Source organism: Phyllopteryx taeniolatus, chromosome 15 (assembly GCF_024500385.1).
Source record: "Phyllopteryx taeniolatus isolate TA_2022b chromosome 15, UOR_Ptae_1.2, whole genome shotgun sequence".
NCBI lineage: Eukaryota > Metazoa > Chordata > Actinopteri > Syngnathiformes > Syngnathidae > Phyllopteryx > Phyllopteryx taeniolatus.
The window spans coordinates 6,695,229-6,718,761 of NC_084516.1; the positions used below are offsets into that span (position 1 = coordinate 6,695,229).

Consider the following 23,533-nt stretch of genomic DNA (forward strand, 5'->3'; position numbering starts at 1 on the left):
GATCTTTTTGAACTAGTGAATGCCACACACAACCCTAAGCGCAACAGTCTGAGACCAGCAGAGCTATTATTAATATTCGTAACATTATGCTTTTACTTTCTTAGTATAATTATTTAGCATCTGTAAGCTCGGGTTTAGTGTGCGTGTTCATCACATAATTTCCTTTTTATTTACTTGTTTTCCCCATAACATCATTATTAATAAATCAGTTTGAGGGAAGCTTCAAATTTTGCCAAATACACTATGCATTTGACCCCATTAGAATGTGTTTCACAATGAATGGATCACATAGATTTGAGTTGGACAAACTATTGTGAGATTAACTTTTTTGGAGGGGCACCGATAAAAACCCAGGTCTCGCTGAATTACATGAATATTAGTCCTTTGTCGTGTGACAGACAGGCGTCCTCGCTAAATATGGAGAGTGTGTCCATGCAGGCTAAATGACAGGGTAGGAGGCCCCTGCCAGCCAGCAGCATGGACCGGGGCTCTGCCTATACCCTGCAATTTACCCCCTCTGGTCGGGGAGGGTCTGAAAAAAAATGAGGTGGCTGACAGCAGAAATGAAGCTGTCACTCAAATGTCAGCTCAATCAAAAAAATAAAAAAAGTATGAGAAGGTCGGGGGGAGGGGTCGGGCGGGTGTCAAGGTGGCTACAGGTCGAAAAGCACTGCTATGCCATCTAATCTCCCGGTCTGTGCGGCTGCAAATCCTCCAACGCCAGCCCTGACCTGAAAATGGAGAAGCACTTATTGCGGCGCTGGCAGCCAGAAACCCAGCTTAGCTGCGCCGCTAATTGTCCAAAGCCTCTAACGGCCGCCACCTGAGCTTGAAGGGCTCGTGGTCTTTTCATGATCCAACGAGGGGCCGCGCAGGGCGCGTAGGGACATTTCTGTCGGCTCACCTCTATCAGATAAATACGTTAAAACTGCCTCTAACTAAACTTGGCTTAAAAACAGCTTAACGGCAGCGGGTGAACAATAGGAAGCTATCTGCAGTTGAGTTAAGGCTTAAGGAGAAAACACCTCCAGTGCTTTTCAAGGTTTTAATCTCATAAAGTGACCACAGGTATGCAAAAGTCGGTGGGGGACTATTTACTAAACGTACAGCCAAACTGTTAGAGACAGACTAGTTGTTTTAACGACCATATTCAGCTAGCAGTATTCTCCGTGACTCAGTAAACTGCAGCACATTAGTCTTTCTTTTCAGAGGATAAAGAAAATGGCTGTGAGTATTGTGATACTTTTGGTCTACATGTCTTGCTCCACTGTTTTGTATTGAAATATCCGTTGCTTAAAGGAGTACAACACCGTGATTATCGATGCTAATTGTTAGCATGTCAATTGTGTCAATTTCTTTTTGAAGGATTGTTCACTGTTTGCCAAAGTGCTTCTTATCGTGACGTGAGTTGAGTTCAGTGCCACCATACGGCGCCTGTATCTCAACCTTGCACTTGTAACTCAAAGCAATGCCGGCTCGTATCTCGGAAAAACGATGACAACTTTCTTCAGTTTCTCTGTTATTGTTGTTTTCAATGGTGGAGGTCTGGACTCTACTTTCTTGCTCTCGTTTTTAGGGGAGTCTTATACGTCAGTCTGCCATACAGTCATTTCCGACTATTTCCACCTGTGCACAGAAAGGTCAGAGGTCCGACAGCGCTGTGACAGGATTGCCGATTGCTTTGCGGCAACATTCTTTGAGACAGATAAATATGACCTGACAAAAAATAAGTATGACATCCAGCCCCCGGCCGTCTTTCATCATCATTCTATAGAAGGATGGCGTCGAGTGCACTCAGTGGGAGTTACTCAAGCACTCTGGCACCTTGCCCTCCACCTCTTCCCGTTGCTCTTCCTTTTGCTTCTTTTGTGCAGGCGACGGGAGAGAAAAGGGCTTCCCATTTCCCTCATTTCGACCTGCCAACGTTGTGTCACAGCTGCTGAAAAAGCGTGTTTGTGTGTGTGTGTTTTCGCCCACTTATTTCCTACCGTTTGTGATGTTTGTCACAAGCAGAGATGAAGTGACAACAAACTGCACAAGTGACAGCACTGCCGACTCGTACACAGTCAAATGTTGTTTTTTTTGTTGTTGTTTTTTTTTTTTTCTTCTCTCCATGGATATTTGCACACACACACACACACACACACACACACGAACGTCAATAGAAGTCTATAATTCCAAACGCTTGCAGAGGACGCATTTTGCTTTTACCGACTCGAAGCGCTCATGTAAAATAACTGCAAATTGCATAAAAGCTCCCGATGGTGAATAGAGATCGAGAGATATGTTTCGGCACAGGAGCATACAAGAGCAAGGGAAATGTGAGGTGGGGTTGAACACTCTCCAGATGAACATGAAAGCGTAATTGTTTTCACCTCGGGACTTCATGCCGATGAAACGGTTCTCCACAATGTCGATGCGACCCACTCCGTGCTTTGATCTGAGAGAGTCACACAGCGTTGACATTTCATTTAGCAAACAATAACTCAGAAATATTCAATCATTTCACTCAATTCGTCTAGAAATCATTTTGGTTTCCTGTGATTATTACGCCTTCTGCTTTTTCTTAACAAATGACATGCAGACATTTGCTTTAACGTAAAAACAAACGAAACAAAAAAAACAACAACAACTGTGTTTTATAATACCATATGAAGAAATTAAACCAAACTATGAGCATGCTTTACCCTGTTTCTTGGAAACATTTTTATGTTTATGTAAAAATTTGAAAGAAAAATCAAGCACACTAGAGAAAATTCTGGCACTACACATTCTGGAATAAAGAAAATGCATTTAAAAAATGCTTACCCAATCTCATTTAGAAATAAAAATATATCCAAAGGGGTGTCTTTGCATATTCCTTGCTTCTCACTGATCACCTTGACAGGGATTCCTGGAGAGGGAGGAAACATGATTTCATTTGAGAAATTATGATAATAAGTGAAGTATATATGTAATTACAATGTGTGTGTTTGGAGCTTCACCGCAGTGAATTCAACAAAATAGAGCTCACTTTTTTCAGAAACCTTTTTCCCAAACATGCTTCTTTAATGCAAGAAATAGCAGCGGCAAGACTTAAGTGGAAGGGCAATTTACATTAATAGTGGCGCTGTCGCCAGCGTGCGTTATAAAGTCACTCAGATGTACGAACAAACTGCTCGCTGGAAATAAATGGGAAAAATATAATTTCATCACATTTCCCAATATTGACTGTGGTTTATATAATGGATATGTACTCGAGCGGAAATAAGTTTATTCAAATGTATACATTTTGAAATGATTATTATTGAGGCTGACTGAGCAATTTGCATGGGCTGTTATAAAGTCAATGGTGTATTTTTTTCATGTATGATGTGCAGCACTCTTCACATGCATTCATAATACATGCATTAGTACTTATATACATATATACACATACAGTAGACCACAGGTGTCAAACTGGTGGCCCTGGGACCAGATCCGGCCCGCCATGTCAATTTATGTGGCCCGCAAGATTGTGCATCAACTTTTGTGTTTCTTGCTAAAATACCAAATTCCAAATTGTCTCCACTCTTAAAAATATTGAGATATTGCAAGCGTTTTTTGTTATCAACCCCACTTTTAAAATAAAATTGATTCATGCTGTCGTTTTTTTACTGGCTTTTGATTGCAAAAGTAATTATCCATTAATTTGTGTATATGTAATAATATGAGGCCATCATACAGTCATATGCAACCATAACTGCGATGTGGCCCGTGACAAAAATGAGTTTGACACCCCTGCAGTAGACAAATACATATACACCTGCATTACATACATAATATATACTATACATGCATACATACATACAACCACATACAGTGCCGTGAAAAGCATTTCTGCCCCCTTCTCAAACTCTTATTTATTCACTTTAAATATCAAAATCCCCGTCTGTGTGGAGTTTGCATGTTCTCCGCGTGTCTGGGTGGGTTTTCTCCGGGCACTCCGGTTTCTTCCCACATCCCCAAAACATGCGTGCTAGGTTGATTGATTATTCTAAATTGCCCGTAGGTGCGAATGTGAGTGCGAATGGTTGTTTGTTTCTATGTGCCCTGCGATTGGCTGGCGACCGGTTCAGGGTGAACCCCGCCTCTTGCCCGAAGATAGCTGGGATAGGCTCCAGCAGCCCGCGACCCGCGTGAGGAGAAGCGGTAAAGAAAATGGATGGTGGAAAGAAAAATACTATTCAAAACTACCTGGCCCTGTTTGAAAACGTATTTGTTTCCCAAACCTAATAACTGCTTGGGGGATCCTCAGCAGCAACAACTGAAATCAAGTGTTTTCTATAACTGGCAATGGGTCTTTTACATCTCTGAGAAGATATTTTGGCCCACTCTTCCTTGCAGAATTGTTCAAACTCAGCAAAAATTGAGGGTTTTCGAGCAGGAAGGGCCTTTTTGAGGTCATGCCACTGCATTTCGATCAGATTCAAGTCCAGACTTTGACTAGGCCACTCCAAAACCTTCATTTAAAAAAAATGTTTTTTAAGCCATTCAGAAGTTGACTTGCTGGTGTATTTTGGATCGTTATCCCGCTGCAGAACCCAAGTGCTCTTCAGTTTGAGGTCACAAACTGATGGCCGAACATTCTCCTTCGGGATTTTCTGGTAAAGAGCAGAATTCATGGTTCCGTCAATCGGGAGATCCCGAGGCCGACGTCGTAATCTGTGTCCCTGAACTGTCAGCTGTAGCTAACACGCGGCAAGTCATTTTCCAACAAGATGGCGCCCCAGTGCATTATTCAAACGAGGTTCCTATTTCATTCCTATTTCATTTACCAACACACATCTAATGATCATGATATAAATGTTTTGATACATGCTAACCCGAAAATTAATTGCGCGCAATGACAAATCACCTAAATATTTAGTGGCAAGTGTCCATAATGAGTCATTGAAATCAATATTATTCTACTAAAACCAAATTCAAAGTTGACTTAATCACATTGCCAAGCATGGCTTGTGTTTTAAATGTAAATGTTTTGGTTTACGCTTACCTGAAAAAATTATTGTTAGGCATGACAAATAAACTCAAATAAATATCTAGTGACAAGTATTCATTACAAGTCATTGAAATCAATAATGGTCAACTAAAACGCATCACAAAAGGAGGCGACAACAATGAATGGCTAATAAATTCAAAGGCTTGACGCATGTGAAAGCTGTGAAATTGTGGGCCGGCCTTAACCTAATTCAATTAAACACACAGCTTTGTTACCCGCGCTCTCTTTAGCGCTGACACTTTGTGTGTGCGTGTGAGTCCAACTTACCAATCTTCCTATCAGATGCACACATCGATAGTTTATTTTGTTGACCGGGAGACACCCACATTCGCATCCATCACTGTCACCCGACTGCTTAATGGTGCTCTTTAATGAGAGACGTGGGCTCAAGGTGGAGGGGAGGACACAAAAAAGGAGTTCTTCCTTGATTTGGGTTAGGGAGCTGACATACAACAGCATTGGGAGGGGGGGGGGGGGGGGAACCTGACACGTGAAGGACTTGACAAATTTTCTTGGACAAGGGCTTTGTTGACGGGCTATTCGCATATCGCGGGAATCTCGCTGCTCCCATGACAGCAAAAAGTGCAGGAGAGGGTTCGTATGAACGCCGCACCCCTCGCCCCCAGATTGCTAATAATTAGATTAAAAGTTCAAATAAATTAAGTGGCCGAACGTGGGAGTGTAGGGGCTGGCCCTTTTCCTGCATTTTGCTCATTCTCTCCATCATTCCGGGGCTCACATCAGTCACCGAGAGTGCTCTCTCTCTTGTCTCCCAGTGATCCTTTTCTTCAGTTTTTTTTCGCCGCCTAACAGTGCAGACAATGGGCGCGCAGACACAGTTGTAGGAAAAATTACTGCTTTACATTTTTCCCTCTCTGTCTCTCTTTACTATTTCTTTGGCGTGAAAGGAGGGAGGGATGGAAAAAATGAGAGTACGGGGGGAATGGGAAAAGGTTCCTGTCGTTAAATATTCTTTTTTAATCAGTGAGAAAACTTTGGTGAGAAAAAGCAGGGATGAAAAAGGCGGGAGGACGGGGGGTGGGGGGCCATGAAGTGAAAACATTCTTGTGCTGATCTTGTGCTCGGAGGGAGGAGCAGGTTCGGGGGCTTTGTGTGGACAACTAAAACAGCTTTTGTCACAGGGCGCTCAATAAAAGCCAAAGAGAATATGTGTGAAAACGGCGCACAGGGCCGCAAAAACACCCGAAAAACAGGCAGGGCTTTGCTGCTCCGTTCCGTCGGGTGACGCGACCGAACTTCCCTTAAGTCAGACATTCCCAACCACTGTATGTGGTGTGAGACATCTTCAGGTGGGCCGTGGGAAATGATCCAAATTCACATAATTGGTCAGAAAATGATTACTTCTTTACTCTAAATGGTTTGTTCATTGATCTATGCCAGCAACATTTCGTGACAGGCAATACAATTAAATGCTCTTTAATGCAATAGCAAAAGCTACAATTAATCTTTGTATCCACCTGTTGCCATTCATACATATTAATAACCTTTCGCTAACTAAGCATGCCCAGATTTCACACAGAATAAATCAAAATAAAATATTTTAATCTATTGTGGGCGTGGTCTGGAACATAACCCCTGCGATAAATGAGACTGTAATACCCGCGCATGTGGGCAAGAAGAACCACAGTCGCCGATGCAAGAAGCTGCTGTAGGCCACAACTTTATGCGCCGACACTCACACGCAGACTAACCAGTCAACCCGACTCCAGGCTGTTACATCATTCCCTAGATCACGCCCCTTAAAAGCCACACGTCCGACACATACTTCAGTAAATCCGTGGATAAATGACAGCCAATATAACTACATTGCAAAAATATATACATATAAATAATTTCACTTGGGAAAATGTATTTGATACACTCTATGAATAAATTGAGTTTGGAGCTGGGTTGCGGAACAAATTAAACTAGTCAGTCAAGGTATCGCTGTAATAACTTTGTGTGACATTTTTGCTTGGTAGTTTGCTGCGAGATTTTTCAAATGCAAAATATGTGCCTTGACCCTTTTGGGAAACACTGCCTTAAATGACTTCTTGCTACAAGTGCCATGTGAAAAGAGGAGCTAGTGCCCCCCCACCTCCCCCAATGTCCACCCCCCATTGATACTCTTCAGTCGCGAGGGGATGAAGAGACATCTGTGCTATTTGCCCTCCGGCTAGGATGTTTCTTGCCATTTTCTCTTTGCGCAAACATGTGACACTTTCCACTATTCGAACCCCTCGTGGACAACATATCTAATGAGCGTCTCCCCCGGGGCCCCTCGGGGCGGCGACGTATTAGCGAGACTTCCGGCTTGTGTGTGTGTGTGTGTATGTGTGCGTGCCCTGCGGCCAAACACGGCAGGTTCAGAGGCAGCGAATGTGCCGAGGTTGGGCATATTAAGTCTGGGTGGCCAGCGGTGATAAAGTGGCGGAGGAGGTCAGTGTTGGAGCAGCGGCCCTGCGGTGACAGCGGCCGGTGTTAAGTAACAAGAGCGGCTGACGGGCTGGACATCAACTCTCGAGACAAACGACATTTCGAAGGGAGCTTGCAAATTGTGTGGTCCAGCCAAAGCATTTTATGTATCTTAGTTACACACATAGCGAGCAGAGGGGAATTAATTAACTGCAAATGAGGGGATGCGTCAATCTTTTCAGAATAATATTAATGTGAAAATTGAAGATTAAAACAAAATTTCAAAAAAGACCACATATGAACAAATGCAGAGAAACTAATGAGGCTCGTCAGGACGTAAATATGGACCCACGCAACACTTTGGAGTGACCACCTGTCAGAGTGTAGTGGAACACGTCGTCTCCACATGCGAGTTTACGTACATCAGCGTTGCTGTTTTGGTTAGCATTAGAGTTCAGCGCAGCCTTATTGTACGTGATACTAAATCACTGTCGATAAAAGGACTGAACAGTGTTCAACAGTTGAAATACACACAAACCGTTTTTGAACTCCAGCTCCAGGACGTCAGGAGAGGAGGGGGAGTCTTCTGGGTTCTTGGTCATTTGATAGAGGTCAGTTGGAGCGTGGTTCTGCAAAAGGAACATAAAAAAAGTTACACTTTCACTCCCTCTGATGAACAACCTTCCGAGACCTCGTCAGAGAATAAGACTTTTGTGTTAAATTGACACATGGCTAGCAGAAGAAAAGAGATGATGAGGCGTGAAAAGTAGTTACTTGAAAATATCAGGAGTAGAGAGAGGCGGGAGGAAAAAAAAAAAATCAATATTTCATTTTGGATTGTGTGTGTGTGGCCCTTCAGCGCAGGGAAATACATCCATCCATTTTTATTAGGGTCGTGGGTCAACTTGAGCCAATCCCAGTTGACTTTGGGGTCAGAGGCAGGGTACACCGTGGACCGGTCCCCAGCCAATTCCAGGGCACATACTACAGACAAGCAACAAACTTTCACACTCACATTCACACCCATGGACAATTAAGAACATTATCACCTATTAAGACTCTTTAGGCATTGCTGTTCTGGTTAGCAACAGAGTTCAAATGGGCTCAGCAGTGTACTGTATGGATGACTTGTCTGTTTGTGAACAGAGGTAATTACAGTTATGAAAAAGGGAGGTGACCTTTTGAGGGAGGCATTAGTCCTGAGTGGATGAAGCTGGGAGGAAATGTCTTCTACGGGCGCAGTTGAATAAATAATGATATGGTAGAAAAGTTCATTCATATGAGTACTGTAGTTTAATTTTAAAAATGGAAACATATACAGATTAATAAAAATACTTTTCACAGGGTTAATTGCTACCAAATTCTTATGTTAAAAATACCCCCCCAAAGATGGTTAATTTGGGTTTTTCATTTGCTTTTGGCCCCAAAAATAAATAAATACATAAATAAATATAATAAAATAAAAAAAAACAATGTGTAGTGAATCTATATAAAAGAGTTTCACTTTGTCAATTGAACTACTGAAAGAAATTTAGTTTTCCATAATAATGTATGGTATTGTTTTTTTTAGATGCACCTGTATGAATTTACATCAACTACTGTAACTAATAAAAAAAAAATTATTTCATCAAGATATTTTGGAAAGTTCCATGCTTCCAACTAACAGTTTTGGGGAAGGTCCTATTTTGCCCCAGTGGGCGAAGCAAGGTCCATAAAGGCATGCTTGGATGCAATTGGTGAGGAAGAATGTAAATCATTAAACAACATTTTGGAGAATAGGGATTTTGGATGTACTTGTTTTTGCCTGCATCTATTTTTCCTCTGTTGACACCACTTTCATCTTCTGCCATCAATTTTCTGCCTGACAAGTCCTTCCTATTATTTTATTTTCCTCATGCCAAATGGGCGTCCGCACACCCAAATGCACGGAAGTTGTCCCGGCTGTCAGATGCTTGCGTCCCAAGTTGTCTGGCTCGGTCGGAACTAAAAGAGCATACCGCGCGCCCCCCCCAACAATTACGCAGTGGCAGAACGGCGTCCTGCGAGCTGCGGCAAATTGCAGGGGTGCTATGCAAAATAACTTCTGAGTGCATTTAAATGGAAAGCTTTACCAGACACAGAATCATCATACAATAACTAATCCACATCCGTCAGCGAGGTGAAAACGAGCAGCCCAAACGCTTTTTCCTTTTAACTAAACACCAAAATTGACTGAAAAGGCGCCCGTGTCCCCTTTATGGAATTTTATGCCTCAATGGCCTAAAAGATGCCAAATGAGTAAACAGGAGACGGGTGAATGACTAACCTAAAAAGCCTTTTGATGCATATTCTTGATCGGCTGAATTTTAGATACAGGGGAGTGATTAAAGGGGAAGTGTCTTTAAAAAAAAACAAAAAAAATCTTAATTTGTGGGGTTGAAACTACACTCAGGATGTGCTTAATTTAAATGAACCCGAGTTAGTCTTTCACTAAACGTCCCAATACTAATCGGAATCGAAGCACACCCCCTTTTACGTTTGCAAATCCTTGCTACGATCATCAAACATTTACTTTAAATGGCGTAGGCAAAAAAGCTCGGCAATTTAGTGTTTTTGTCTTGGATACCTGCGACCCATTGGCCATCATTTGGGCGAATACCCCTAAACCGTGTTTAGAAATGTACAAGCCCTGGAATTTGCCCCAATTGCTAACAAAATGGCTGCCTAAATGTTGATTTTCAGGCATGACTTTTTGTGCATCCTCTTATGATAGACATAATTCACCAAATTTCGTGCTGACCGGTGAAACTTTTTTTCTAACTTTCTAGGGGGTGCTACTGAGTGACTTTAGGGGCATTGTGTTGGGGGACCCCTAAAATACATATTGTCCCGAGTCAGAGTTTATAAAAGGATGAGCCCTTGAATTCACTCAAAATGGCCAACTTCCTGTTCAGTTTCAGCATGGGTCTTTGGAACTTTTCCGCACGTCCTCTTACGACAGACTTATCCACCAAATCTCGTGTCGATTGGTGAAAGCGGTGACAGGCGATAATTCTTGCTAACTTTTTCTCGGGGTGCTACCGAGTGAGTTTTAGGGGTTGTGACCGTGATCATCGAACTTTGACGGCATGCTCCGTCAACATTAAATATTGTAGGTAAAAAAAAAAAAGCTTGCTAATTTAGCCTTACCTATCTGTCTTGGATACGTGCGTCCAATTGGGTTTCATTTGGGCAAATTCTCCAGTTGGAGTTTGTCATAGTGGAATTCACCCAAAAAGGCCAAACTTCCTTTTCAACAGGCCCCTGAGGTCCCTGAGACATTTTCAAGCATCCTCTCATGATAGACATGTCCACACATTTTCATGTCAATCGGTGAAACTGGTGACAGGGGGAAATTTGTCCCAACTCTCTAGAGGGCGCTACTGAGTGAATTTGGGGCATCATGTTTGGGACTCCTACGATACATTTTTTTCTACACGTGAAATTGCAAACGTTGCTGAGATTTCAGGTATGATGAGGCCTAATGAAAAGGTGATTTATTTGTTGGAAGAATGGTAAACTATTGTTATGAATATTGTTAGCGCTATTCCAAGAGGGACGTGAGAGCCTTAAATATTCAGATTTGAGCACACCACAAAAAAAAATAAAAATGGGAGCACAAACTTAAGGGTGGCTGGATACAAAGAAAAAAATGGAAAAGTGAGGGAATAGGCTTGTTTGCAGTGTTTGAAGATCAATGCATTTCAATTGAAACCCCCTGCAGGTGGACTTGTCCCAAAGCCGTGGCCCTGAGAGAGAGGGGAGGGGGTGCGGAGGAAAGGTATACATAGAGAAGGGTGGAGGGGGTGGGGGGCGGGCAGGCGGGTATTGGTGGCAAATGGTGCGTGAAGCGCACCATCATGTCGCACAGAGCAACTCCTTTGGCAGTCTTTGCTTCGGCCATATTGTTGTGCTAAACGCGGCCCATAGAGCCATGGAGAGGGCTGACGCATGAACTTAAAGCAAGTAAATTTCTATCTTCACATATTACTTGCCTCATTGGTTTTCAATCGAAGCCAACAGGGCCTAAAGAGGCAGCGGTGGCGGGGGTGGGGGGGGTGTCTCAGCAAAGGGAGAGTTGAGAGGGCCGCGGTGAAAACATCGTCGGTGCAATGGCTCGGAAATGACGCTTAAATCACCACGTTTCTAGCCTCTCTTTAAAATGCAAACGTGGCAAACTGAGACAAAAATCTAATGTGCTCGATAGATGTTTATCTTTGCTTGCTCACTCCCTAAGGACTTGTCTTTGGGACTGTACTGCATGTTCGATGCCCACTCTCGACCGAACTGTGGGACTTTAGTACTTCGTAGAGGTGCCCACTCTTGGCATTAATTAATGGATGCTCTTGGGATCCTAATGGTGAATGTGCATGGATGGCGCTCGAGCCCAGTTTCTTAACCTTATTTGAGTCAAGGTGCATATTTTACATTGGGAAAAAAAAAAAAAAAAAGTCACAGCACACCACGAAAACAAAAATGCCACAAAAAGTCTTATATGCAGTGTTTTTCCGATTTCTCGCGGTTCACCGTTCACACCTTGGCTCTATCGCGGATAGGTTTTTACAGTAGACAGGCAAGTCCGACTTTAGAGTAGCGCACTTTCAGTGTCATACCACGTGCTGCTGCAACATGCCGTACAGCACCGAGGTCTCGGGAAAGACATGCAGCGTAATTAAGACGAAGAACTAGAAGGTCCCCAACCGAGTTCTATTAATATTCGTTGTTCTCGCAGAGCAGAGAGAATATGCCTGTGAAGTATTGTTTTATGCTCTGTTTGTATGTTTTGCAGCTCTGTGTGTGTTACAGTAGCAGTTATTTGAAGGTATGTAATTACAGGAAAAAATAAGCTAATTTTTGTTAGCCCTTTTATGGTGTTTCACAGTAGATGATAGCATTAACCTAGAAGACGTACGTTAGACAAAATTGTACTGTATGGTTTAGTGAAAATTTTAGTAAATATGCAATGTATAATCCCACTTTTGTTTTACGTGCTAGTTTTACAGTTAAACTCAACTGGGAGGAACAAATAAACAGCTTGAAGCAAGCATGCTTGGCCTCTTATGTGGGAACAAAACGTGAGAACAGGTACTAAGGAATACTTGAAAGTGTGTTTTAATAAGTTTAAGTGCACTTCATATTCAAGTTTCTATGTGTTTAAAGCATGTGGGAGAGGTAAAACAAAAAAATTGATAATGCTCTCTCTACTGCTGATTTACACCTGGAATGTATCCACCATGATAAATGAGAATTTATTGTACACTGAGATAATGACCTTGTCTAAACTTACGCAGTGCGTGCATGCCATGACTTATTCTTTTGTATGAATGGCAACTGATGAATACGCAGGTTAATAATGTACTTCCTGCCATTGAATGGAAGAGCATTTAATTGTTACGCCTGCCACTGTACGTCGCTGGCATACAGTAGCTAGACGAACAAAGATATATTATTTGCAGTAAATAAATAGTTTTGGGGCCAATTAAGTGAAATTGGATCGTTTCCCCAAGGCACGCCTGATGATCTCACACTAATCTGTTGCGGCACAGTGTTGGGGAATCACTGGTCTAAGTATTACAGGTCCCGCCGTGCACGCCCAAAGGGAAGCGAGCGCAAGGGCCCGAATGCTGATCTCTTTGTTTCAAAGCACACATTCACACACACACTTACACCTACAAGCTTCCACTTCCTTCCCCTACGGGGGGCTTTTCTGTCTTTCCATCCATCTTTCCAACTAGCCATGCGACCGAAAACACGTTTCCACTTCCTCAAGGTGAACGGAGCCCCCCGCCGTCGTTACGCCTCTTTACTTCTGGTCAACACGAGCAGTGGTCCATCCACTTCCCCATCACAAAGAACAAAGCAGGTCAGGGGGGAAGCTCACTGATGGAGGCTATAATTAAGAGTGAGCTGATGTTTTAATGACTCAGGACGAGTGTCAGGCTGCCTGAGGGTGCTGGGCCCCCCGACTGCTCGTGTGCAAAGAAACGTCCAACAGCGATAATGAAATTGGATTTTTCCTTTTTTAGACGAGCCACGTAGAAGGCATTCATCTTCGTAGAACATCACGGAAAGTATTTGAAAAGCTGCAGGAACCCTGCTCACGTCTTCACACAAGTTAACGCTACAAGATGGGGGGTCAGCAGGGCCATTGTGTTAAATGCTATCGGGAAGGATTCTGTGTTTTAATTGCAGAGTAACCTGAACTGCGCTCGGCTCTTATCTACAGCAGAACATATGATCGACCATTGGGACAGTTCCTCATCTGACTGTGATAAGCAAAGTGAAGTGGAGGAGGTGAGGTGGTGGGAGTCGGAGTATTTTGTGCCACAAGTGTGTGTGTGGGGGGGGAGGGGTCGTGAAGTTTTGGTCCTCAGCCTTTAGGGAAGTAACTGGAGGAGAGACAGGCTGATACAGAGATGAGATATCCCGTTTAGATGACCTTCTGGGTCAATCAGCCAATTCTAGTAGGAGAGTTTTGGTCATATTTGTTTTACACTTTGTTCAGGAGTTTGATGGCGTGTGGTTACAAGCTGTTTTTTTTTTTTTAGTCTTGTTGTTCTGGCCGCGACGCATCTGTAGCGTCGGCCAGATGGAAGAAGTTTGAAAAGTGTGTGTTGTGGATGTGTGCTGATCTCTTCTGTTCCTTCTTTGTGGCACGGCTGTCATAAATGCGGTGTAGTGGTGTGAAGGCTACTCCACAAATGTGTGGTGCAGTTTTAATGGGACGCTGGAGAGCCTTCCTGTCCTGTACGTTACAGTTCCCACACTATACTGTGATGGAGTTGGCCAGGATGTTTTCCACTGTGCATCTATAGAAGTTGTTGAGCAGTTGAGGGGGTGGGACATTCCCAAAGTCCTCCGTTTCCTCAAGAAGTAGTCTCTGTTGAGCCTTCTTGATGTTGTGCTTTGTGTTCTGGGTCCATGTGAGGTCTGATGTGGGTACCAAGGGGTTGGAAGGTTTTCACCCTCTCCACCTGACTCCCACTGATGACAAAAGCAGTGCAAGCTGCTCTTTCCTCTGCCTTAGGTCAATAATCATTTCTTGAGTCTTTACAACATTTATAGAGAGATTATTTTTATAGCACCCAGAGACCAGCTAAGCCACCTCATTCCTGATCAGCCATAGGTGAAGAGGGTGAACAGGAGCGGGCTGAGCACACAGCCTTGGGGCGTGCCCGTGCTCCAATAAACTGTGAGTGAAGTCTTGTGTTTATCAGTGACGTCATGCAGTCGAGGTAGCGCTGTATTTTTGTTGGCTCACGTGTTGGCTCAACTTTGGAGGTTTCGCTTTCTACCTTGGCCCGGGGTAATGTATTCAAATCCTTTTTTTACTGTCCTGAACCCCGCACCATAAACATTTCATTGTATTTAATGCCATTAATCGACTTATCGTTGGAGTAAATGGACCAAGATAAAACCCCCCCTATGAATGAAATTATCAGCACAATACCGTCATCTTTTGCTTTTGAGCGTTTCGCTCACATTCTTTGCAAAACATTTATCAACAGTCCGAGGTGTAAGGAGGCAGCGGTGAGAAAGGGAAGGAGATACAGAGGTCGGAGTTACAGTGCATCGCAACTCCGGCAGTGCGGGACCCTTCGCCGCTTTGTGACACCCCGTCCATCGGGAGGAGGGTGGGTGTGACGGGGGAGACTCATCTGTCTGGGCGCGCTGTCTTTGTACTTTACTGTTACTGGTGACATTTTGGTGTCACGGTGTCACAGTGAAATGGCTCCCCTCCCACGTCGCAGCCCGCGGCGGCGCAAAACCGCCGGAACAATGAGCTCCCGAGGAGTTGGGGCTGGAACTCAGAAGGCCCCAGCTGGGCGCGATGCCCTAACCACCCCCCCCCCCCACCCCATCCCTCCCCCGGCTCCCATGAAATCGGGAATTAGTCGAAGCGTCACTGACGACAAGTCAGTGTCTGTGTGTCCCCAGCTCTTCCCAGGGCCCTGCGAGGACCCCGGGTGAGCGGAGACGCATACAGACGTCGCCGACGTCTTTGCGGGTCGCCGAGGGGCAACCTGTATGTACTGCCGTCACCTCTGACCGCCGGCAAAAATCACACTGTGTCTCACCAGCGACCCCGTGGAAGAGTTGTTTGTCTCTGGAGGCACTTGTGTGGGGGCTAAATGTTCCTATGGCGCTACTGTGAGGGTCAAACCGAGGGGACAAGGCATTTCAATTGTGCCGACAAACAGTCGTAAATTGCACAAATGTCAAAATCAGGGCAAGGACTGGCTACCGAGCATTTTGTGTCATCATATCCCAATATTGTTTTGCTCTTATGAAATAAAAGCCATGTACACAAATACTAGTAATCAGGCCTAACCTCAGGATTTTTCCTCTCGTTTCTCTTTTACCAGGTGTCTCTAAAAGATTATCCTAAGCAATTAAGCAATCCTACCCACAGAATCTCACACTCTTTTCTCAAAAGTTGGCAAGAAAAATTATAATATTGTGTTGCCTTGAATGTTATTCTTCTGTGTGTCGCACAGCTTACCTTAGGGTTTTCCAGGATGCCGGACTCATAGCTGTAAAGTAACATAGTTAATATTGAGAAAAATGGATGAAAATAGTCTATGTTATGCACGATGTAGTTCAAACCGCCCTACCTGATATGCATAAGGTTGGCGTCCATACTCCAGGGGGCCCATGGAGTGACAGGCAAAGGGATGCCGTGTTTCTACAGTTCAACAGAAAATGCACAGGTGACGATACACGTTTTCTATGAATGAGTGGAAACAGAGGGTCCACTGTATACTGATAAAGTATCTATCTATAGTAGCAGTGAGGTCGTGTGGATATGTGAAGAATTGGTGGTTTATAGCAGAGGTCTTTTTGGTTTTTTTCCTGTTAAGCTAATGATTCCGAACCACTGTGCCGTGCGACATCATCAGATGTGCTGTCAGGGATTGTCAAATTTCACTTAATTACCTGGAAATTTAGATTTTAGACAGAAAATGGATGGACATAATTATTTTTGCTCATCGAACTATGCTAGTATGACAGGCAGAAGGATTAAATAATCTTCCACGAGATGACAGAAGGTACAAATAACCTGTGTATCCACCTGTTGCCATTTCACAGAACAGAATAAGAGCTTTGTGTCCAACTAAATAGGCCAAGATTTTACACTGCGTGCGTAAATTGAGAGCAGACCATCATTATTTTAGTATACACATACAGTATATACCTTTTGTGACATTATTGTTAGGTGATATTCTTCTAATGTAAAATATGCACCTTGGCTCAAGAAAAGGAACAGAGTTGTGGAAAAAAGTTTGAGAAACACTACAGTAAAGGAAGCCCTCAACAAAGCAGCCAAGTAGTAATACATGACGTGACCGCTCTCTAGTGTACAAACTGCTCCATGACAATCTGGTAGCAGCATAACATATGTGCTTGGGTAACAGTCATTAGTTTGTGCTTGTAAACAATAAACCAGAATATTTCTTATACCTGTGCGTATGCCATCAGGTCTGTTCTGCCTCGGAAACGGTTGTAGAAGTCAGGAATCCTCCAGGGTGCAATAATCTGCAAAGCAGACGCAGACAAGTGGGTGAGTGTTCGTTTCGGGCCCCTGGACAAGGCTCGCTGCGCATCCATCACATGAAGCGACTCACCTTAACCCCAGGATAGAGGGCGTAGAAAGCCAGCTCAAAACGGATCTGGTCATTGCCCTGAAGGGGGGCAAACAAAAAACAGAAAACACAACAGTGTGCGCAACGTGTGCATGTAATTTTGGAAAGTACACATCTTGGCCCTGCAGCTACTAATCAAGGCAAATAAAGTTGAGTCAATATTTTGTCAACGGGTGACACAAGGAAATTGAGGAACAGCTCAGCAGAGGGTCGCTATGATTAAGTTACAACCATTCACTGCTATATTTAACCATGGATTAAAATATAGCTGGAAGGAATGTTTGCACGACACGGTGGCCGACTGGTAAGAGCGTCTCCCCGTGCTTTCGTGGCTTTTCTCCGGGCACTCCGGTTTCCTCCCACATCGCAAAAACATGCTTTATAGGTTAATTGACAACTCTAAATTGCCCGTAGGTGTGAATGTGAGTGCGACTGGTTGTTTGTTTCTATGTGCCCTGCGATTGGCTGGCAACCAGTTCAGCGTGTACGCCACCTCCTGCCCGAAGATAGCTGGGATAGGTTCCAGCACGCCCGCGACCCTAGTGAGGAGAAGCGGCTCGGAAAATGGATGGATGGATGGAATGTTTTTACGATGCACGCCAACAAGCCTTCACATTTACCAACTGGAACTCCTTTAGTTTCAAGTCTGCAGGTCTAAGTGCCCAATTTAGTGTCTATTTCAGATATATATATATATATATGTATATATATATATATTCTTTTTTTTTTTTTTGTACTGCATTTTCAAGTGACCCATCTCTGACATCTGTGTTACACGCAATTTATTTTTTAATTAGCCCGGGCTGGCATTGGTTTAAGTAAGGGGTGAGCAAACTACAGTCCACGGACAATTCACGGCTCATTCCGATCTTCAATCTGGCCCACCGAGCATTTACATTATCAAAAGCCCTGTAACACTGTTTGCATTATTTTAGGTGTTATTCCCTTCGGCTAGTTCAAATGTATTTATTTTTATGTATTTATTTTTAATAATTTCTCATTCAATTATTTGTCAATTGATTTGGAACAGTCTTATATATACTGTACAGCACATTTCAAATGTTTATTTTATTAAATAATTTGTTAATAAACTATAACCAAGTGAAAGGATAAAAATGATAATGCAATTTCACATATCCATTTAGCATTTTTACATATAATATACTGCTCGACAGTTAAATTACCTAAATACAATAAAATACTAGTATGAATTATTTTATGAACTTTTTTTATGTTGCATGTTAGATAACATGTTGTACGTGTACATTGCATTCTCATTAGCAGATACACAATTCATCGCAGCTTTTTACACACATTTGGGAGAGACTTGATTCAGATGTTATCTTTTTTTTAAAAACATATTTACATTTTGGGGGGAGGGGGTTCTTAACTTTTCTTGCCCCACTGCGCCTCCAAGGTTTAAAAAAAAGAAAAGTGGAAGTCTCGCACTTCAGGCATTGTGTGACTTTTGAGACGTATAGTGTGGTGAAAAAGTATTCCCCCTCTTGCTGATTTTGATTTTGTGTATGTGTGTGTGTGTATTTTTATCACACTGTATGTATCAGATCATCAAGCCAATTTTAATATCTCACAAAGACAACCCAAATAAATACAAAATCCAGTTTCTAAATGATGATTTTAACTAACACGAAAAAAACAAAAACAAAAAAACCCTAACCTATTTGGCCCTATGTGAAAAAGTCATTGCGCCGCCTTGTTATCTGTTGTCTAACCACAGTTTTTGGAAAGCAGAGTTCAATTTCGCGGGCCACACCTAGGCCTGCTCACCACTGAATTTGTTCTGCATTTCGTTGCCGTGTATTTGTGACATGTGTAATGACAAAGTTGGATCTGAGCGAAACACTGAACAGCACTAAACGCAAGCAACTAGTTTACCTTTCCCGTGGCACCGTGCGACACATACTGGGCTCCCTCCCGCCGCGCAATCTCAATCTGGCGCCGGGCGATGCAGGGCCGAGCCAGCGCGGTGCCCAGCAGGTACCGGTCCTCGTAGACGGCGTTGGCCTGGACAGCGGGCAAGATGAAGTCCTCCACGAACTCGATGCGAAGGTCTTCGATGCATACCTGCACATGAGAAGCAGTGAGAAGGCAGAATGCAGAACTGTGTCGCGTTCCCCCGCTATATCGCAGATTTTCTTAGGGGGGGGGGGGCAAATCTACTTGTATATCGTGGAAATCTGCAGTTTATCTCAATCTTTTTTTATGTGTTTTATGGTATAGAGTGGTACCTTGACTTGGGTTTTAGCTCAGTGACCATGCTTGTAATTCAAATCCCTCATACCTCAAATTAAATTCCCCTATTGAAATGAATGGAAATGCCACTAATCCATTTCAGCCCCTGTAATGTGTAAACATTAAAAATGTTTTTATTTGTTTTTTACAACAAAATAGCACTGTACAATATTGTATAAAAACTAACTAATAACATAAAATAGCAAGTAAAGATATAAACTGATTTACCTTAATTGGCACATTTTATTTTTTTGTCATTTCACTTTCACTGAACTTAATCTTCAGTTTGCCATTTTCACCCCGCTTTGCACAATTTCAGCAGTTTCTCCATCTTTTCATGGACAGAGGTTCTTCAGTTTAAAAAATTAGTTTGACGCCCTGTGCTGGCATTACAGCCTTTATCGATTTCTTTTTACAATAGTATATATCGTAGAGGTACTACGCTCGTACTGCTTCGCCAAGTCTGTACGCTCACGTTTTTCCATGATTTCAAGCTTTAATTCAATGGGCATTATCTGTTTCTTCTTCTCGGCACTCACTCTATTTTGACACACGGTTAGAAAAAAGAACTTTGGCAACTTGTGCACAGAAAAAAAAAAGGAATATGCAAGCACAAAACATCACATACTACTTTCACCTTCCAACATGAACTGACGGTGGCCGGATATTGAGAATTCGGTGTTGCCATCGAGTGGCGGAATTTCTGTAGGTCACGCGAATTTTTGCTCGCAGCACACAAAAAAAAAAAGGAAGAAAATGACCAAGATATGGCTCGTAACTCAAAAAAAAAAATCATAAATTAGAGTACTAGTAAGTCAAGCTCAAAGGCAGCTTTATTGCCAATTCTTCCCATGTATCATTCATGCAAAGGAATCCCAATTAGCTTTTCTCACCACCCCACAGTGAGGACAAGACATTTCTGATCTCAATATAAAATATATAAGTACAACAAATAAAGACATCTTAACACTATAGCAAAAAAAATAAAATAAGGTGTACAGTAGATGAGCCATTTACTGATACTCAGAGGCGGCGGAACTGGGGGCACTGGGGGCACGTGTCCCCCCCCCCCACTTTTGACCCAACGTGCGCCTGTGTGTGTGATGTGCCACTTCCCCCGCAATAGGGCGTTCACTGTTACTGTAATTTTGGCTAAAAGTTGATGTATTGCTTTCATTATGTAGTGTAATGATTCAACTCACATACCTTTTTGGCACCAAGGTTTTCAGCCTTTTTGCGAGCAGTTTCAAAGTCCTCATCTTGTCCAATATTAGCCTACACAGGAAGAAAAAGGCAATTACACACAACAGGCTTCACATGCACACGTTTTTACTTATTATCATCTGCTGTGGAATACGATTACAATTAAAACACTTTGGCTGATGAATCAAGCGTGGCTAGAGATATCCGGAAGCCTCATAAAGACATTCTTGTGAAAGTTCTTTGTGCAATCTAATAATAATAATCTACTGCAAAAAAAACTACTTTACCAAGACGTATTCATTCGGGAATAGTGTATGACGTGCCTGCAATGAATGAACCACGTTACTTTTTTAGAAAGCTAGCTTGTTCAAGTTTGGCTCGCTGGGAGAACATTATGTTACATTTGAGCATTAACATATAATACTTCAACACATTTATTTGCTCACTGCCAAAACATCCAGCTTTCTTATTTTTAACTATGTTAATTGTATATAACTTTGTTTCAATAGTACAAATAAATGCTTGTCTTTTCATTTAAGCCTACCTGTTTTGATTTTTGTTCGTTTTGTCCAATGTTGCCGCCAGAGAAAGCATGTCAATCATTCTGGAGGGATCCGAAAATCTCACTATATGTATTTTATTTTTGGCTTGAAATATGTCAATTTACTTTTTTAATTAAGAACATTTATAAGTGTGTACTTCTGTACTTTTACCTAAGTAAGGGAGTGCCTTCAGTACTTTTACCAGAGTTTTTTTTTTGAACAAGTATCAGTACTTTTACTTAAGTACTGAATACCAGTACTTCTGACATCACTGGCATTTTCCTATAACAGTTGTGTTCGGCTCTATTGTAAATGGCCAACGAGTCAGCGAGGGAGGGCAACAAAAGACAGTCGCTGATTTAACACCCAGTGTGAAAAGAAAAAAAAAAAAGTGCTGATTCCGCGAGGCTTCCACATGCAAAAATCCTGCTTGTGGTGCAGTGGCATTATCTGTTCTATTGTGGCGCCAACAAATGAGCACCACAAACCACCTAAGCCCTGTCTGTGCCGTTTGAACAAAACTGCATCAGCTGGTTGAAAAGTGCACGAGAGGGGACACAAAGCAAAGCAAACCTGCCTTCAAATCTTACCATGTAAGCAATGACATCGTAACCCTGCTCTTTGAGCCACACCAGAATACAGGATGTGTCCAGTCCGCCGCTGTAGGCCAGCACCACTGTACCTTTAGTCATGATGGTGACTTGTTGCTACCACAAGCTGTGATGGAGAAAACACATTAGTGAACACAGTCAATGTGTAAACATTGACAACCTCCTTGAAAATGAAATAGGGTCATTCCAGGTATACCCAACCAAGAATTTTCCCTTCGCCCCTTAGATTTTCTTGTCATTTTGAAATAACTGACAGTAATGTCATGTGTAAATGTGTGTTGACAATTAAATGAACGACTCATTGAGTTGAGTTGACTTCAGTGCCACCATATAGCGCGAGAGTGAAAGCAAAATAAATAAATACATAAATCGGCCCATTGAGCGCTCGTATCTCGAAAAAATCATGTCACGTGTATCTCAACACGCATGCTACATGGTATTAACCACAAGTACTTTTGTTAGATCGTTGCACAGTGTTTATTTAAAACAAACTGAAGTGGATCATGACAAGTAAAAGATTCCATGTAAATGATCCATCCATCCATTTTCTGAGCCACTTCTCCTCACTAGGGTCGCGGGCGTGCTGGAGCCTATCCCAGCTGTTATCGGGCAGGAGGCGGGGTACACCCTCAACTGGTTGCCAGCCAATCGCAGGGCACATCGAAACAAACAACCATTAGCACTCACAGTCATGCCTACGGGCAATTTGGAGTCTCCAATTGATGCATGTTTTTGGGATGTGGGAGGAAACCAGAGTGCCCGGAGAAAACCCACACAGGCACGGGGAGAACATGCAAACTCCACACTTGCGGGACCGGGGATTGAACCCCGCTCCTCAGAACTGTGAGGCTGACGCTCTAACCAGTCAGCCAGCGTGCCCATGTAAATGATAAAGTAAAAAAAACTGCTTTGCATGAATGAAGATAAACAGGTTTGATCACTTCCATTAATCCAAGTGGCAAGGATTTCCATTCATTGATAAAGATCTGTTGCGAAATATGGGATTCAATTCCGACAAATTCCCACACTTTACAGAGATTACAAATGCCTCATTAGAAAATCGAGCCTTGTCAGGCTTTCAATCTTTTAAAAGCAAAATTTACACTCCCATGCGAGTCTTGGGTATTACAACAGATAACACATGCGTCATGCTGTTGCTGAAGCATTAAAAACACCACCAACAAAAGAAGCCCAAAATCTGCGTTTAAAACAAAATAAAAAAGATTTGTATTGACGTCACCGGCCACGAAATGCACGATGCTTGAATTTAAAGCAGCCGCTGTAAATGGTAGCCGACAGAAAAACAAACAAACAAACAAACAAACTCAAATGTGATTCCCCCCAAAATGTAGGAAATACGAGAAAATGAAATAAACTCACCAAAAGGTTGCTGTTGTGAGACGAGCCGGTAATGTCAGCCTGTCGCTGGTGAAATAACAGTTGTCGCTTGCTGGCTCCAATCCCTGCGCTCTTATTGGCCCTCGCCTATGACGTCCCCCATTGACCGCTCTTCCATTGCACTTGCGCTGCAAATTTAACAAAGGGCCGCCAACTCACTTTTAAAGGGCCAGTTCGTTTACGCCACACAGCAAAACGAAGGTTCGAAACGTGCGGTATCTTTTGTGCTTCTTCTTCTTTTCCTTTCGGCTTGTCCCTTTAGGGGTCGCCACAGCGCGTCATCCTTTTCCATGTAAGCCTATCTCCTGCATCCTCCTCTGCCCTCATGTCTCGCCTCACGACATTCATCAACCTTCTCTTTGGTCTTCCTCTAGCTCTCTTGCCTGGCAGCTCCATCTTCATCATCCTTCTACCAATATACTCACTATT

General features: G+C 42.9%; 1 protein-coding gene across 1 annotated transcript in view; it reads right to left on the reverse strand.

Annotated features, from left to right (window-relative positions):
* ass1 (argininosuccinate synthase 1) overlaps nucleotides 1–23,246 on the reverse strand; it is a 34,153-nt gene extending 10,907 nt beyond the window's left edge. Inside the window, exons 1-11 of the mRNA XM_061800241.1 lie at nucleotides 23,087–23,246; nucleotides 21,686–21,812; nucleotides 20,557–20,625; nucleotides 18,994–19,182; nucleotides 17,080–17,136; nucleotides 16,916–16,990; nucleotides 16,069–16,139; nucleotides 15,957–15,987; nucleotides 7,974–8,064; nucleotides 2,809–2,893; nucleotides 2,376–2,440 (exon numbers count right to left, since the gene is read on the reverse strand). Of these exons, the coding sequence (XP_061656225.1) occupies nucleotides 2,376–2,440; nucleotides 2,809–2,893; nucleotides 7,974–8,064; nucleotides 15,957–15,987; nucleotides 16,069–16,139; nucleotides 16,916–16,990; nucleotides 17,080–17,136; nucleotides 18,994–19,182; nucleotides 20,557–20,625; nucleotides 21,686–21,787 (835 nt within the window). The 5' untranslated portion in view covers nucleotides 21,788–21,812; nucleotides 23,087–23,246. The remainder of the gene's footprint in view (nucleotides 1–2,375; nucleotides 2,441–2,808; nucleotides 2,894–7,973; nucleotides 8,065–15,956; nucleotides 15,988–16,068; nucleotides 16,140–16,915; nucleotides 16,991–17,079; nucleotides 17,137–18,993; nucleotides 19,183–20,556; nucleotides 20,626–21,685; nucleotides 21,813–23,086) is intronic.
* Between the last annotated feature and the right edge of the window lie 287 nt (nucleotides 23,247–23,533).